The 17674-nt window shown below is 45.8% G+C and overlaps 1 protein-coding gene across 2 annotated transcripts in view; it reads left to right on the forward strand.

Moving 5' to 3' along the window:
• GRM4 (glutamate metabotropic receptor 4) overlaps positions 1-17674 on the forward strand; it is a 227936-nt gene that overhangs the window by 174767 nt on the left and 35495 nt on the right. For both annotated transcript variants that reach the window (XM_033918406.1, XM_033918407.1), the window contains exon 10: positions 2148-3086. In XM_033918406.1, coding sequence (XP_033774297.1) covers positions 2148-3086 — 939 coding nt within the window. The remainder of the gene's footprint in view (positions 1-2147; positions 3087-17674) is intronic.

Below are 17674 nucleotides of genomic sequence, written 5' to 3' on the forward strand. Positions count from 1 at the left end.
CTATATGCTTAAACTGGGCTGAATGGGCCAATGCCATTTTCAGCAACTCTGACTATTCTGTCACAATTCAGGCAGGTCTTGGGCAGTCTGGGGGCAGACCTGAGAGTTATACTGATGCTGGTGATATTCATTGTTGATACCTACATCCCTAGCCAGGCAGATAGGACTGTATAAATTTAAGGTTGACAAGTAGATCCAGATTTTCAGGACAGAGTTGATCCAGTCCTGGGTTTGCCCTGTTGCATGCAGGGACTTGTAGTTCAGATCCCCTCCACCCCAGAAACATAAGACTACAAGTCCCAACATTCACTGGGATAAACCCAGGACTGGACCAACCCTACCCTATGAATCTGGATCTAGTTGGAAGCTTTATATAAAATGCAGTCCTATCTCTGCAGGTAATGACATTCAACATCAGCTGGCACCTGCATAACTTTTAGATCTGCCTAAGACTTGGATATAGAGTTCTGGCAGTGTTCTGGCACCCCTTCTCCTCTCTGCCCCCCCCCCCCCATTCCTTCCCCTACCGTGCATGCCTCTTGTCTTCCGAGCAACATTGATCCCCGAATCAGCATCGGCGCTCTCTTTAATGTCAATTCCCGGTTCCGCGCCTAGGAAGTGACGTCAAAAGAGTGAGCTGACACCGACGCGGGCATGTTGCTCGCTTCAGAGAAGTTAAAAAGGGATGGGGAATGAGAAGGGGCGCGCGCATGCGGCGGGGGGGGGGCAGGGAAGAGGAGCCTCTCACCCTCGCTGTGCTACTGAGTTCTGGTGCCTGGATATGGCTTTAAAACTGCTTACTGTTGTGGGCTGTAAAATCACCCAGTAAGCCACATGTGGAGCAACTGAGGGTGAAGGGATTTGCCTGAGGCCATAGGGAGTCTTACTGGAGAGGTGGGATATGAACGCTAGTTTTCCTGGTTCTCTGTCTGTGGTGCAGTGGTTAGAGCTACAGCTTCAGCTCCCTGAGGTTGTGGGTTCAAACCTTGCACTGCTCCCTGTGACCCTGGGCAAGTCACTTAATCCTCCACTGCTCCAGGTACTTTAGATAGGGAAAACGCTTGAGTACCTGTACTCAACTTTGAGTGTGGTTGTATAACTGGTTCATAGTCAGTCGTGCGCCGACAATGGAGGGCAGACAATTCAGCGCAAGACACCAGCGTGCTGCGGGAAAACTTAGTTTTAAAGAGCTCCGAAGCGGGGTGTGAGTGGGGAACCCCCCCCCCCCCCACTTTACTGCATAGTGTTTGCGCTGCTGTTGAGGGGGGGGGGGTTGGAACCCTCCATTATAGAGAAAACTGAACTTTTTCCGATTTTTTTCAGGAAAAGTTCCGTTTTCTCTATAATGTGGGGGGTTGCACCCCCCCCCCCCACGGCAGCACAAGCAGTATGCAGTAAAGTGGGGAAGGGTTCCCCCCACCCCTCCGACGGAGCTCTTTAAAACTAAGTTTTCACACAGTGCACTTGTGTCTTGCGCTGAACTGTCAGCGCTCGATTGTCGGCGCGCTGGTGTCTGGCGCGCGATTGTCCCGTCACCGTATAACTACAAAAAGGCAGTATTCCAATCCCTTTCCCTATTAATAGGAATTTGAATTAGTTTGAAACAATCTTGCAAATGTCAATGTCGTTTATCTTCCCAAGTGACAGGCAAACTTTGAGGTCTTTCCTAGGCATTCTCTTCACAAAAGAGCGTGACTTTTTCCAACATTGCTCCGTAAGGAAACAAACAAAATAAAATGACAATTCATATAAACAACCCAGGAAACTAAAGAAAATTAACACTATTGGGCTGGACACCCACTAGTTAATTCATAATTAATATTTCCAGTTGGCCCATATTAGTGGGAGAGGGCTGTGTACTTGGTTTCCCGTTTCACATGTTTCTTCTTCATGTATTCTAGCCAGAGCATCCCAAACTATGGGTTGGGATCCCAAATTGGGTCACAGAACTCGCGTTTGGGGTTGCGAATTGGCTGAGCTCTCCATAGGAACATCATTATTCATGCATCTCCGGGGTGGGGGATCGAAGGGAGTGGGTGTCACCCAATTCTATTTGGCTGCAGTCATGGGAACACAGGCCCAAAGAGACTTGACAAACACTATTCTAGCCGTTCTCTGAAGATGCTCTTGCTTCTGTCTTTCTCCAGATTGACCGCATGCACTGGACAGGAGGGGGGCCTCAGCAACCCCCCGTCTCCATCTGCAGCCAGCCCTGCAATCCCGGGGAACGTACAAAGATCGTGAGGGGCATTCCATGCTGCTGGCACTGCGTGCGCTGTGAGGGCTACACCTTCCAGCTGGACAAGTACACCTGCAAAAGGTGTTCTTCCAGCATGCGGCCCAATGCCAACCACACGGCCTGCGGCCCCATCCCTATCGTCAAGCTGGAGTGGAGCTCGCCCTGGGCTGTGCTGCCCGTCTTCATTGCCATTATTGGCATCATCGCCACGCTTTTTGTTGTGATTACCTTTGTGCGCTACAATGACACGCCCATTGTCAAGGCATCAGGCCGCGAACTCAGCTACGTGCTCCTCACCGGCATTTTCCTCTGCTATGCCACCACCTTCCTGATGATCGCCAAGCCCGACGTGGGCATTTGCTCCTTGCGGCGCATCTTCCTCGGGCTGGGGATGAGCATCAGCTATGCTGCCTTGTTGACCAAAACCAATCGGATTTATCGGATCTTTGAACAGGGTAAAAAATCAGTGAGCGCGCCGCGCTTCATCAGCCCCGCCTCCCAATTGGTAATCACCTTTAGCCTCATCTCTCTACAGCTGATGGGAGTTTGCATCTGGTTTATTGTTGACCCTTCCCACTCGATCACCGACTATGAGGACCAGAGGACTACTGACCCCCAGTTTGCCCGGGGGATGCTGAAGTGTGATATTTCTGACCTATCCCTGATCTGCTTGATTGGATACAGCATGCTGTTAATGGTAACCTGTACTGTCTATGCCATAAAGACCCGGGGAGTTCCAGAGACTTTTAATGAAGCCAAGCCTATTGGCTTCACCATGTATACCACGTGCATTGTCTGGCTTGCTTTTATTCCTATATTCTTTGGAACGTCACAGTCAGCGGAAAAGGTAAGGAAGTCCTCTGGGTCTCTGTTGCATTTTCATTTTAAATCTTTTTTTATTGAAAAATTTTTGCATGTAAAATTAACAAAGGTAAATCATACTGTATAGATGGTACATACACAAATATAGGTGCAACAGAGAACAACACGCACCTAGGTATAAACTATATGAAGCCATATTCAGAGACCTATAGAGACCACACCTGAGAGACATGACGTAAATAACAATCGTTACGAAGCAAGCCATTTATTTAAAGATGCATTTACCATTTAAATCTTCCTCTAGTTTCTATCAGTCAACCTTTTAAAAGAAACAAAATACACCGTTCCCTTTCCTAATGTTCTCTCCTTAATTGTTTTCTATCCTATATTAATTGTATTTCCTCCCCATCTTCCTTTCGTTTTATGTTAGTCTAGTTCAGTGTATCGCAAATTGTGTGCCGTGGCACACCAGTGTGCCTCCCGAGATTTCAGGTGTGCCGCGGTACACTGGGGAAGAGGAGAGGTGCCAGAACCGACTGACTATCTATAGCAGTGTTCTTCAACCACCGCTCCGTGGACTGGTGCCGGTCCGCAAAAATCTCCCGCCGGTCCGCGAAGGACCAGCGTCCCCCACAAGCATAGAGGAAAAAAGGTGGCTCACTGCAAACGCCTCGCGGACCACCCAGGCAAAAACACCAGTGCAGCTGTCCGCTAACACCTCCAGGCAGTGCCGGGGCCGCCAACGGGGAGCTTGTGCGAACCTGGCGCGGTGGCCGATGGGCAACTCTGGGTCAAAGGCCACTAAAGAGCTGGAGGCGTGCGAAGCAGGCACCACGCAGTGAGTCCGCCGACGGCGCTGCCCGAAGACAGCCGCTGTGAATGCACAGAGAGCCACCGCTGCCCCGGCCTGCGCTCTCCTCTCGGTCCTCCCCGGAAGGAGTGGAAGGTCCCCCCGCTCCCAGACCCGGCCAAAAGTAATGAAGGTCCCGCTGATGCAACACGTGGCATGGAACCGGATCAACAAGACAGAGAGAAAGTGAGACGCAACCTCCCGAGCCCCCAGGTAGGCTGAGGAGGAGAAGCGGGTCCCCCGCCACTCAAGTGCATCTCTCAGGAAGGTGGGGCCCCGATCGTGCGGGCTGGAGACCAGAGACTCCCCAGACAAGTGAACAGACCGGACTGATCGACAGCCATGCAGACAGACAGGACTATGCTCTCCCAAAGTTACACTTTGCACCTAGCACTTGAGGTGGGAAGGACCCTACCTCTCTCTGCTCTTCCATCTCTCAAAAAAATATCCTTGACGGTTCTTCCCGAGATCCACCTAGCCCTCAGTGAGTCCCAGGACTACTACTCCAGCAATGAAAGACCAATGAACATAAGAACATAAGTAATGACTCTGCTGGGTCAAACCAGAGGTCCATCATACCCAGCAGTCCGCTCATGCGGTGGCCCATCAGGTCCAGGACCTGTATAGTAATCCTCTATACCCTTCTATCTCCTTTTCCTTCAGGTCCAAAAAAAAGTGGAAAACCTGCACCCCTCTTCCAATCCCAAAATGATCGACATCTGACTAAAAGAACATTCAATCCTCTTGTGACCAATCAGCACCCAGATTCCACTCAAAATCTGCTGAACTCCATGCCGCCTGTGGCGTGCCTGGAAAACTGCTTTAAAGAAAACATTTGTAGCCTCCTAATTGGAAAAATCACCCTCTGCCCCCCCCCCATCTCCCTTGGCAGTCCAGTAGCGGCACGAGTCCACATCAGTGCTCCTCAACTGCCAGTCCACAAAACAATTCCTCCATTTCCGCCGGTCCATAGGTGCAAAAAGGTTGAAGAGCACTGCTCTAAGGTACAGTATGCACAACCACACACTGTTCTTAATGTGTCCAAGCATCATTCCTGATTCCTCTACAGGAGAAGTGTAGGAGTCTATGCCACTGGAAATACTGCTCAGTGAAATCAACTGCGTTCTTAAGTAAGAGTCGTACTTAAGTCGGGCGTCTGTAACTCGGGGACTGCCTGTATTCATGCTTCTCAAAGTCTCTACCACACTGCTGTTTAAGCAGAATCCGAGAAGCTTTGGAAACCTGCTAGCAAGGTTTTCACCATGGATAGACAGATTCCAGTCAAAGTCCAGGATCAGGGTGGGGAGGTGAGAATAGGTGATGAACAGACACGCGTTGTGAATGTTGCCCCATTACTCCCTCTGTCTCAGGCACGTACTTTCATGGCTATGCGTGCAGCATGCAGAACAGGGAGTCTGTAAACTGCTGGATTCTGGTTCATTAATTTTCTAGGCTTAGCTGTAGCTTTGTTGAGAGACTTGTTATTTTCCAGAGAGCTTGCTTGCATGTGCAGTGTGGATTGGGAGCACTTGGGTACAGAACATGAATTTTTGAAGGAAGTCGTATTAGATTTTTACATGCAATATATTTATATGAACAATAGTAAAATTTGCCTTTGCTTGGTTAACATCTCACCCTACAGAAGAGAGTGCAGGCAGGTGAGATAGAGCTCTCACCAGCTTCAAGGGTTGAAAACTTATTTCCTCCATGGCGATTCCTAAATGTCAGCCCCAAATGCTCCTGCCTCACTCTCAAGGATTGGGTGCACCACCAGACACACTTGAGTCTGGCCAGGGTACAGTGTATGTAAAATATGTTTAATAAAGACAATGAGAATCAGTATTTAGCTGGGATTTTGCTGGCCACCAATGGTGTTATACCTAGAAATTCATGTCCGGATTCCAGCATTGAATTTCTAGATTTAAAGTTGTTGAAACCATGGGCAATTATAGGGCTACCAGATTTTTTTTTTTTAAATGACATTTGGCCCTGCCACACCCTCAGCCCCAGCCTGCTTCAATTCACCCTCAGCCCCCCACCCCTTCGCAAACCGCATGGCTCCTCCCCCAAGCTCGGGGCCATGTCTGGATTAGTGCTGCCCGATTCAGGGAAAACTTTTTCGATTTGATTTGGCCTATTGAATTGATTTTTTTCTGATTCAATTCGATTCACTTGTCCCGTCCAACAGTGTGTTTTTTCCAAACGTCCTGGCGGGTTTATTTTTGTAGCCTCTTCACCCACCCCAGCCCCCTTTGCCCTCGCCAGCCCTATGCCAGCTCTGCAGTGTAAACAAAATAAACAAAAAAGACTTCTCCTCTCTGTTAGCTGGGTTACCAGAGGTCCAGATTTACCCGGAGATGTGCTCTCTTCAGAGGGCTGTCTGGGCGTCCGGACGGCTTTTCAAAACCCGGCACTTTTATATCTTAGATGCAACATGATTTTGTAAATGAAGGATCTCTTTTAGGCAGGGAGAACTGAGATGGGTTGGGTCCAACGCTGGTTAAGCCAGGGCTTCTTAAACTTGCCTTGGTGACTCCACAGTCAGGTCTTCAAGATATGTGAATCTGTACGAGATACATTTACACCCACTCACGTCTCCAACCTATGAATATTTATTTCATGTACCTTCATGGTGTCCTAGGACAGGTTTGGAAAACCCAGAATTAATCCTTATGAATCCTTTCATCTGGGATTTGTTTGAGAGAGGTTAGGAGAATTTTTCTGAGACTCGTCTATTCATTGAAAAAACATGATCACATTACTGAGGCATTCATCAATTCTCATTGGCTTCCAATCCAGGAAAGAATACAATTTAAATTCTACTGTATACTATTTAAAACTATAAGTGGAGACAGCCCAACCTACTTAAATGACCGCCTCATCCAAACCACCTCTACCAGGCATAGAAAAACACACACCCCATTCACTTACCCCCCAATCAAAGAAGTAAAACGGAAAAAACTATACAACGGACTACTGACCACTCAGGCAGCGAAGATAGACAACCAAGTCTCCAACCTATTGACAACAACCCCAGACTACAAGATGTTCAGAAAGGAAATAAAAACTATACTCTTCAAGAAATCCCTTAATAAAGCTTAATACCATGATAAAGCTTAACCCCCCTCTTACCATCCCCTCCCTAACCCCAGATCCTGGGGTTAGGGAGGGGATGGTAAGAGGGGGGTTAAGCTTTATCATGGTATTAAGCTTTATTAAGGGATTTCTTGAAGAGTATAGAAAGCTAACCAGGTAATAAGTATAGAAACCCAACCAGGTCGTGCATGTGCAAGACCGGAGGGTTAGGACTTCGATGGGAAGATAGGACTTCAATGAGAAACCAAGGTGGCAAGGGAGCCCCTTCTGGAGATTCAGACAGGTCGTGACTTGTTTGGGCCGCCGCGGGAGCAGACTGCTGGGCAGGATGGACCTATGGTCTGACCCGGCGGAGGCACTGCTTATGTTCTTATGTTCTTATCCTACTTTTCCCTCTCTTGGAAACCTTCTCTGATCTAACGTTGTAACTCTTCTTCCATAACTCTTTTTGTAATCCGCTTTGAACCGAAAGGTAATGGCGGAATAGAAATCTGTAATGTAATGTAATAATTGGAGGAGGAGGGGGCTCTAATATTTCTAGGATTCTAAGAAGAGTCTTTCTACCCCTCTTACCTTCCCCCCAAATGGGAAGATGAGACGCGGATTACCCTCTGGCTTCTTGACATGCGGTATCTGGAAGGTGCTGCTTTGGATAGATTGCGGTGCCAGTGTTGTCTGAATGCACGGCCTGCTGGACACACATTGATTTATGTCTGATATAGAAAGCAGAGCTGTAGCAGAAACTACATGGAAACCAGGGGACATCATTTATCCGCATCACGCTCATGACTCTGAACAGAGTGAGAACAGCGTGCGGAGACAACATGATAAATCTTTTCTTTTTAACTACTTCCCAGTCTGCAAAACTGCACAAAAGTTGTGTTTAAAATATTCCCTGAAATCACTGGGGAGAAAGTGGGAAGGTTTTCTTTTGGATATAGTGATATGCATCATATTAAATGCAAAGATTCATATAAGGACAAGATGGGAGACAGCATTTACACGACTGGATGGAATCCACTGCCTTCTAGCATATGACAAGTATATATAAATCAGATACTCAGGGTGACACCTCTAAGCACCAGATTGTTTTAGTAGTGGAATAATTTATAGACTCTAATCCACCTGTCAGTGGACCTAGACTATAGTAAGAGTGTGCATGGAAAAATGTATTTCTGTCATTTCATTACATTTCAGTTTTCTTCAATTATGTTGCATCTTTTTTTTGTTTCTGTCTATATCAGTGTCTCTCAAACTTTTTTTTTTTTTTTAGCTCTGGCACACTAAACGGAGCAAACATTTTTTGCGGCACATTATAATTGAAATTATAAAATTGAAAAACCAAAAAATTAAATTTGATAATTATTTATTGAAAGTTCTTTAAGCTCTATATGGGTAATTGTAACAACAATGAAATTAACCCCCTATTACCGCCCCGGCTGGTACTAAAAACACTAGTGCGGCTTTGTAAAGGGGGAAGAGGGGGGGTAAAGTAGATAGAATAGAATTGCTAATCAATGCGATGGATGTGCTTGTTTTTGAGCCCAAATTAACTCAAAATGCAGCTCGATAGTCGACAAGCAAACACGCATTTTATCATCTGCCTTCTGCAGTTCTCCTTTTTTTCAATTTAGGGGTCCTTTTATCAAGCCGCGCTAGCGGGGTTAGCGCGTCGGACATTTCATCACGCGCTAACCCCCGCGGCCGGCTAAAAAAACTAATGCCTGCTCAATGCAGGCGGTTTAACGCACGGTATTACGCACGTTAAACCCCTACCGCAGCTTGATGAAAGGACCCCTTAATTTCTGTCAGAGCTGAAAATCCAAGTTTGCAACGAGAAGGAGAACCAAACAGTAACAAAGCCTCGATTGCTTTGTTGCTGAAATTGGGATAACTACTGCATAAAAAATAAAAATAAAATTACTTGCCGTTAAGTTTTCAAGGACCAATCACGTCAAAGAATGACGCTTGTTCCGGGCGGTTGTATCTTTACGCACACAGACGCTCATAATATTGACAGACTCTTGCGTACGCGATGCACATGTCATCTATTCTAGTGTATACTTATGAAGGGAATTTTTAAAATTAAAGTAAAATTCTGGAATTGTTTAAACTAGGCTGTTTCTGTTACAAGGCTGTGTATGGTACAGCTCCAGCATCATATAGGCCAGTGGTCTCAAACTCGCGGCCCGGGGGCCACATGTGGCTCGCCAGGTCCTATTATGAGGCCCTCGGTATGTTTATCATAATCACAAAAGTAAAATAAAACCGTTTCATGATCATATGTCTCTTTAGCTATAAATGACAATATTATTATTAAGATTTAGCCAAAAGGAAAGATTTATAAACTATAAAGAGTTTTACCTCATGCAAAATTGTCATTTCTTTAATAATCTAATTTAATCTAATCTAATGGTGGTGGTGTCAACAGGTCCAACGGTGTAGGACCTTATGTTAGAGTTACCTTATAGCTCCAGAAAAAGGAGGATGGATTAAGACATCTGGGTTTTACTTCTGTTGCATTCAATGGAAGTAATGCCCAGATGTCTCTTTCTGTCCTCGTTACTTCCATTGCTTTCAATGGAAGTAAAACCCGAATATCTCAATCCGTCCTCCTTTTTCTGGAGCGATATGGTAACCCTACCCTATGTCAGTGTGTACCCACAGATCACAGTATTTTGCATAGATTTCCAGTTTAACAGGAGAATTCATTGACAGGTCCCATTCTCACTGTAACTGCTGACCAGTCATCACAAGGGAGGACTAGAGAGAGAGGGAAAAACCATATTTCTGTGAACCCCATCCACGATATGACTCCATTTGGGGGTCCCAATCCACAATATTGGTCTGTGAGGCGCCTGCCTTCTTGGTTCTTCAAGTAAAAATAGAATTTCTGGGAGGATTTTTGTTTTTAGTGTTTAAAATTATCTTCACTATCTTCACCTGTAGGACAAGTAGTAGGTTCATAGGAAGTTTATGTTCTTTTGTAGTCCTTTTAGAGTTTGGAATAAAATGGCCAGGTCATGTACTTGCCATTGATTTTTCCAAGTTCGGGGGGCTTATGATTTCTCCAGCAGCAAAGTAGATCATTGATTTAGATGTTAAAGAACGTAGAACTGAAACCATCTCCTTGTTTTACTATCTTTCTGCCTGAAGCTGTTTATCTGTGCCTTACAGCTATAGACCAATACATAAATTTAATAGTTCAGCCCCTCCTTCCACTTAGCAACATTCTGGTTTCAGTTTGCAGTAATTTAAGGTTCAGGCCAAAGAGCCAAATAGTCAAATTTTGCCTGAGGGAGTGTTTTCACTTGCCAGTAATTGGAGCTATAAGATGGTTCAGTGCCTGAGGAGGGCCCTGATTTGAATTCTGGACAGGCATTTATTTTCCTAAGGAATTGTGGGGTTTGTTTATTGAGGAAGCTACAGAGCAGATTGTTAATGTTACTGTTGACCCAGCTCCTAATATAATTCTTTGGATTAGTGATATCCTGTTATTTGTAGATCGATTCTATTTTCTGGCCATTTCTCTAAGACAAATAATTTTATTACTCTTTCCTGGTTTTGTGCTCTGCTCTGCTCTGCTGTATTTCAGAGTTTCTTTATACAGAAAAATACAGGCATATGTATTTGACACATGGTGACAAACGCACTAAGGCAGAGGTCCCCAAAGTTTTCAAGAGAAGGGCTGGTGGTGGTAAGGTCATAGAGTTTGCTTTAGAGATTTGCTTGTTTACTTTCCAGAAATACTAGGGCTAGGAGGCTTGCAATTAAATTACTAAGTATTAAATTTGAAACAAACTGGAAAAAAATATTTCTTCTACCTGAGTGGCGAAGAATGGGTACAAGTGGATCGATTTTTTTACTGCATCAAAATTTACATAGACTAGGGGGGACACTCGATGAAGTTAGAGTAATACTTTTAAAATCAAAAGGAGGAAATAATATTTTCACTCAGAGAATAGTTAAGCTCTGGAATGTGTTGCTAGAGGATGTGGAAACATGTTTCCCTGAAAATAAGACAGTGTCATATTAATTTTGGGTCAGAAAAATGCATTATGGCTTATTTTTGGGGGGATGTCTTATTTTTTTCATGTACAACAATCATCTCTCTCTTCCTCTCCTCCACCCCAGTTCTTCCTGTTTCCTGTTTCCTTTCTCCCCCCCACCCCATCCCCATGTGCAGCATCTTTCCTCCCCTCTCACCCATCTCCTTGTGCAGCATCTTTCTATTCCTCCCTCCCATCCTCTTGTGCAGCAGAACCCCCACCAACCCTCCCACCGTGATACTGATGTACCGTACCTCCGAGGCCTCTCAAAACAGCAGTGGCGGCAGCGCTCTGAACGGGCAGGTTAGATAGCAGTAGGACGCCTACTTCCGCCTCCAGTCGGGACCTCGTTTTTAGATTCTGCCCCTTAGTCCGGCAGGTTTCCAGTTTTTTCGTAAGCTATTTTTCCTATGATACGAAAAAAACCTGTAATCTCGTAGACTAAATGTGTAGCCCTCGATGGAGACTACGTTGTTTAACTTGCTTTTTTACCAAACTTTTCAAGCCCCCCTTATATTTGTGAGGTGTCCAATAGCCAGTTTAGTGCTTAATATCTTGCGAAACCTAGAAATTCAATGCCAATGACTGGACATGGCCCAGCATTGAATTTCTGGGCATGACACTAGTGGCGATCAGCAAATCGCCCCAAGCACTGCTGGCTGAATATCGACCCCAAGGTATTCATTTGATTTCTCCAACTGGGGCTTTAGAGGTCTGAAATATTTTTTCTTATTTTCTGATGGGGGTGGTGGACCGTCCCGGCTACCATCTTGTTGGGGGTGCCAACAGCTCTCTGCCTCCCCACGCTATGCTGGCGCCCTCCCTTCTCCCCATCCCCCTACCTCTTTAAATATTTTCCAGCATGAGCAACTTCTCCGGCCTGTTGCTCGCACTGGCCTGGCTCCCCTCTGAAATCACTTCCGGGTCACGGGACCAGGAAGTGATTTTAGACGGAAAGCCAATGCATATTGTATTGCGTTTATGATGGAGAATTAGATTTGATTCCTAATTTGTCATTGATCTCATGCGAGCCGGTCAGGGACAGCCAAAGGGTCGGATATGGCACGGGGGCTGAACAATGCCCAGGTCTGCCCTAAGGTTATCTTCAGGCTTTTCAGTCATAAGGAAATGTAGGCCTTTGGCAGTGGCAGTGGCAGTGACAGTCCTCTCTGAGCCGTCCTCTTGACTCACGTTCCTGGTGAGATCCAGGAGGAGCAGCTATAACAAAGCTGGCAACTGGGAGACAAATGAGATTTTAAGTGAGAACTAATTATGACCTTTACACATCTGGCTCAGCATGCTCGCTTGATAAATTTATCCTGTGAACTGGAACTACATCCTCAGGCCTCAGTCTTTGTTACTCTACTGCAATTATCAGGCACTTGGTAAGGACAAATTCAACTAGGCAAAATTCACAACTAGCTTTCTGTAAATTAAATTCCTTTTTATCATCTGTCCAGGACCAGGACTGTTGCTGCCCTTGGCTTACCCTCAGTCCTCTCATTTACTGCCACAATGAATGGAAAGAGCAGGGAAGGGGGGTTTTGGACTGAGCTCCTGCCTTCTGACTCCAAAGTCAAAAGTCAGCTTCTGTAGGCATTATCGCCTCCTTTTTTTCCGCTGGCCATTCCTCTCCCTGTACTCCCAAGCATCCTTCTGGCTTTTGCCCCCTACATTCTCAGGAGACAGATACACAGAGTTAATGAATGGGAAGGGGTAAAATGCAGACCTCACGGACCTGACGGACCTGACAGATCTAAATCCGCACGTCCTTAAAAATCTGAGGTCCGTGCCGCTTGTAGTTAAGTTTCTGGCTCTGACAGACCTCGGTGACAATTTAGCGCTGACAGATCCGTCTCGGCATAGGGAGGGAAAAGTATTAGGATCCGTCGGCGCTACAATGTCATCGAGGTTTGTCAGAATCGATTTACTGGGGCTGCAGGAAACCAGTTTAAAGGATTCGTTTTAGAGCCGCTCCAACACTAGTCTCTGGCTCCGACAGACCTCGGTGACATTTTAGCGCTGACGGATCCTAATACTTTTCCCTCCCTAAGCTGAGACGGATCCGTGAGCGCTAAATTGTCACCGAGGTCTGTCAGAGCCAGAAATTAACTACAAACGGCACGGACCTCAGATTTTTAAGGACGTGCGGATTTAGATCCGCGAGGTCCGTCAGGTCCGTGAGGCCCGCGTTTTACCCCTTCCCGCAAAGAATGAACAACAGTAATTATCCTGCGATAAATGCAATAACTCAGTATTGTACCAAACTTAGAATTACCATATTTTGAGACGCAAGACACAAGGCCCCTCCCCGTTCCAACCTGTCTTGTTTCTACCTCCAACCTCATCCAGTGCTGCTTCCAGCCCTGCGCTGTTCTGCCCCTAGCCCCGCCCCCACAAAGCCTCGTCTCTTCTTCCCCGACCCCCAGGCCACATCTGGCGGGCCTGAAGCATGCGCGGATGCGTGTGATGTCAGGCGCGCGTGCTCAGAGGCTCTCCAGATGTGGCCGGAGCTCGTTGGGGCTTTCCAAAACCAGGACAAAGTGCCGATTTTGGAAAGTCCGTTGAACACCTGGACATGTCCTCTAAAAAGAGGACATGTCCAGGTTTTCCTGGACATCTGGTAATCCTAACCAAACTGAAGTTGCATATTACACTATTTCATACTCTCTCTAACCCGCTCTGCTCTCCCCCCCCCAAAAAAAAAACCCAACCAACCCACACACATACATCCTCACTAGGCCAAATTACTAACCACATCTCTCGCAACAGAAAACGTATGCAGGAAACAATGCTTTGCTAATACACTGACTGGCAGAAAAGAGACTTATGTGGGCCTTAAACAGTAATTAATTTTGTCCAATAAAGCTCCAATCACCAGGCTTCAAGGAGAACACAGGATTGTGGTGAGGCATGCAGAGTGAAACCAAAATGTAGGAGAAGAGACAGGCAGATAGTAAAAATGGAAAAGAGACCCATGTATGAAAGGGAGCTGTGGTTAATCCAAGTGAATACCAGTTCCCAATATTCCACTTCAAATCCTCAAAACACCCCCTATACCCTGCAATCTTGGAACTTTCGGACAGAGAGCTAGCATCTCCGGCAACATTGCTTCTCACGGTGGCCCTTGCACCAGATAAAAACTGGTTGCTTAGAATGTACTTTAGGAATAAAATGAAAGAATTTCTTGGACATAAAATATTAATGTTCCCAGATTTGGCACGGGAAACCCAGAGAAGAAGGCGAGAGTTTCTTTTGATGAAGCCAGGTGTTATATCTCTTGGAGGGACCTTTTTCCTACGACACCCTTGCAAATGTGTAATACAGTACCATATGAAGAAATATGTATTCTTTGAGCCATTCCAGTTGACAGCTTTTCTGGCAGGAACTCGACTGGATGAAGGGAAATCAAGCGAGGTCCAATTGAATAAATGATATCCTTCCTCAGCTAAGGGACTTTGTTTTCCTAATATTTGATTTGATTTTCGTCAGCATCTGTTAATATGTCCGCCTCATCCATCTTGGATCTAATTTTGAGGACTTGAGCTGAATTTAAGCTAAACATTTATTTTATTTAGTTGATTATTATGTATTTTACCTATGAGTATTATTTTTCTGCTTTTCTTCAACTTTCTGTACAAGTGGATACTTGATTTATAAAATGTAAAATTTGATAAATATAAAATAAAAAAAAAAAAAAACACCCCCTATACCCAAGTACATACAGACACCAGCAGAGGAGTAGCAAGGGTAGGAGGCACCTGGGGGTGGTGGCGCCCCACCGCACCTTCCTCTCCGCTCCTCCGCTCATTCCCCGCACCTAGGTTTGCCAGATTTTCCAATTGGAAAAGCCAGACCCCCCTAGACCCGCTCCTCCAGGCCCGCCCTGTAATGCCCTAATCCCGCCCTCCGCTGCCTGCTCTTGTCGGGCAGGGAGGTTCTCCAGACGCAGCCTCGAGCTCGGGGAAGAAGAGACGAGGTCTGTGTGGGGGCGGGGCTGGGGGCAGATTAGGGCGGAGCCATGTGTGCTCTTTTTTTAAATGAAGAAATCTGGTAACCCTATATGAGGGGCTGAAAGAGAGAGGTAGCAAGGAACTCAGGCTGATTGAGATCATGGGCAGAAAACTTGCACAGATGTTGGGGCAGGGTTAATGTGACCTCTTAATGCAATTTAACGAGTGTGCAATGCTGAGAGGTGTTTCCCGCAGAAGATAATTCTGTATGAACCCATACATAAGACACCAGTATACGGCATATTAAAATGAATGTTAATGAAGCTATAAGCTATTTGAGCCCAGTGCCAAAAAGTGTGTAGAAGACTTTTAGAAAGAGCACAAGGCAGGAGCTTTGATACCACCTAAGAGTTCATCTGCAGTGCCTCGTTCTTCTTTTTACTCCTGATGCTTCCAAAATCACTTCCCCCAACTCCTGAGATGACCCTCATGATTCTCAGATCCCCAAACCTATGCTACCCCCTGAGATGACTCCTTAAACTGCTAATCTACCCACCCCATAAAGGCACCTTCAGGCCCCAATTCTCCACCCTGACCCCTCAACCCCCCTTCCCTGAACACCCCCCCCTAAAAAAAAAATAAATCCCTGGTAGTCTAGTCCAGCAGAAGATGAGAATGCAGCCTAATGTGCAGCAGTTCTCCTCCTATTGCTATGAGCAGCATGATGCGGGGCGAAGAAGTATGCCAGCCCTCACCACTGCCTCTGCTTGCCCTGGATCAGTAGCATGGAATGTTGCTACTCTTGGGTTTTGGCCAGGTACTAGGGACCATTGGCCTGACACAGAATGGCTATTCTTATGTTCTTACGTAAGCCATTGTAACATCACTGATGAGGTTGGCTCTGAGGTACTGTGGAATGAGGCATTATGACAGCACAATCTCTGCTCTGGAATGTTGCTCTCATTGGGGTTCCAGAATCTTGTTATTCTATGAGATGCTGGAATGTTGTTACTCCTTGGGTTTTGGCCAGGTACTAGGGACTGTGAGAATGGACTACTGGGTTTGATGGACCTTTGGTCTGACCCAGTATGGCTAGTCTTATGTTCTTACGTGAGCCAAGTTTAGGACAATTAAGCCATTGTAACATTACTGATGAGGTTGGCTCTGAGGCACTGTGGAATGAGGCATTATGACATCACAATCTTAGCTCTGGAATGTTGCTCTCATTGGGGTTCCAGAATCTGGCTATTCTTTGAGATGCTGGAATGTTGCTACTCCTTGGGTTTTGGCCAGGTACTAGGGACCTTGATTGGCCACCTTGAGAACAGGCTGCTGGGCTTGATGGACCACCCAGTAAGGCTATTCTTATGTTCTTACCTCCTGGTACTGGTAGAATTCTGTGCAAGTTGTGTGTTGTGTAGTTGCGCAGGATAAACAAAACTTGCCAAATATAGAATCCGTGACCACAAATTAATAATAGAAATGAACCAAGAAGGAAATTGAAATCCCCCAAGATGCCAGAGAATGCGTACACTGTAAAGCTGGAAAAATAGAAACAGAAATGCATTTTTTCCTGTATTGTGCAAAATACAAAAGATGTCAGAAATGTATATTTCCCAAAGCTGGCAGACAGAATAAAAGACCTTCCAGAAACGAGTGAGCAGCAGAAAAAAAATGAATAATGGAAGAAAAAAAATGTTTAATCCCAGGAGAAACAGGAAAAACAACAGCTATAGCAGCAAAATAGACAGTATCTTGCCATCAGACCCAAATTAATATGAGTAAACGTCAATAAGCTTTTTAGTGGCAAGGCCTAGGGGGACATTTGTATCTGTGTACGTTTGGCTGATTTTCAAGGAAATAATGGATAGTTTCCCTTTGAAAACAGGCTAAAAGTAGATAGTTGCAAAAGTATCTGCCCACTTTGCTTCTGCTATTTGTGTGGCTGTGATTCTGGGGCAGAGATCATATGCGTATCATGGAAAAGTGAATTACCTGTATGTACTTGTGACTAGAGAAATGGCCTAGTGGTTAGAGCTAAGGATCAGGGAAGCCAAGGTTCAAACCCTTATGACCTTGGGCAAGTCATTTACCCAAAGAACCCCTCCATGGAAACAGTCATAGAACTTACTCAATCTTGGGGTTGCTCAAGCATCAACAGTACCCGAGAGCTGGTTCCTGACTCCATATACAGAAGCTGAACTGGACCAGTGACGGCTGGAAGTCCTGTTTCCACTTACCTGCAGCTGCTCTACTTCTGTCTCTGTGCAGCTAGGGTTACCATATGGCTCCAGAAAAAGGAGGACGGATTGAAACATCCGGGTATTACTTCTACTGAAAGCAATAGAAGTAAGGAGGACAGATAGAGACATCTGGGCTTTACTTCTATTGAAAGCAATGGAAGTAAAACCTGAATGTCTCAGTCCGTCCTCCTTTTTCTGGAGCCATATGGTAACCCTATGTGCAGCTAGACCGCCCTCCCATCTGGAGGGGTCACTGTTTTTGTCATCTCTGTGCTGTTGGACTGCTCTGGGTATAGGTGAGCTGCAGGATCCCTCAGCTGTGCCTGAGCTGTCCATTGGCTGCCTGTCAAGCTATGATAGCTTCCCCTCCTGTGCTATCCTCCTCCTGTCTGGGGTTTTGCAGCCCAAAATATGGTAACCCT

Source organism: Geotrypetes seraphini, chromosome 13 (assembly GCF_902459505.1).
Source record: "Geotrypetes seraphini chromosome 13, aGeoSer1.1, whole genome shotgun sequence".
Taxonomy (NCBI): Eukaryota; Metazoa; Chordata; class Amphibia; order Gymnophiona; family Dermophiidae; genus Geotrypetes; species Geotrypetes seraphini.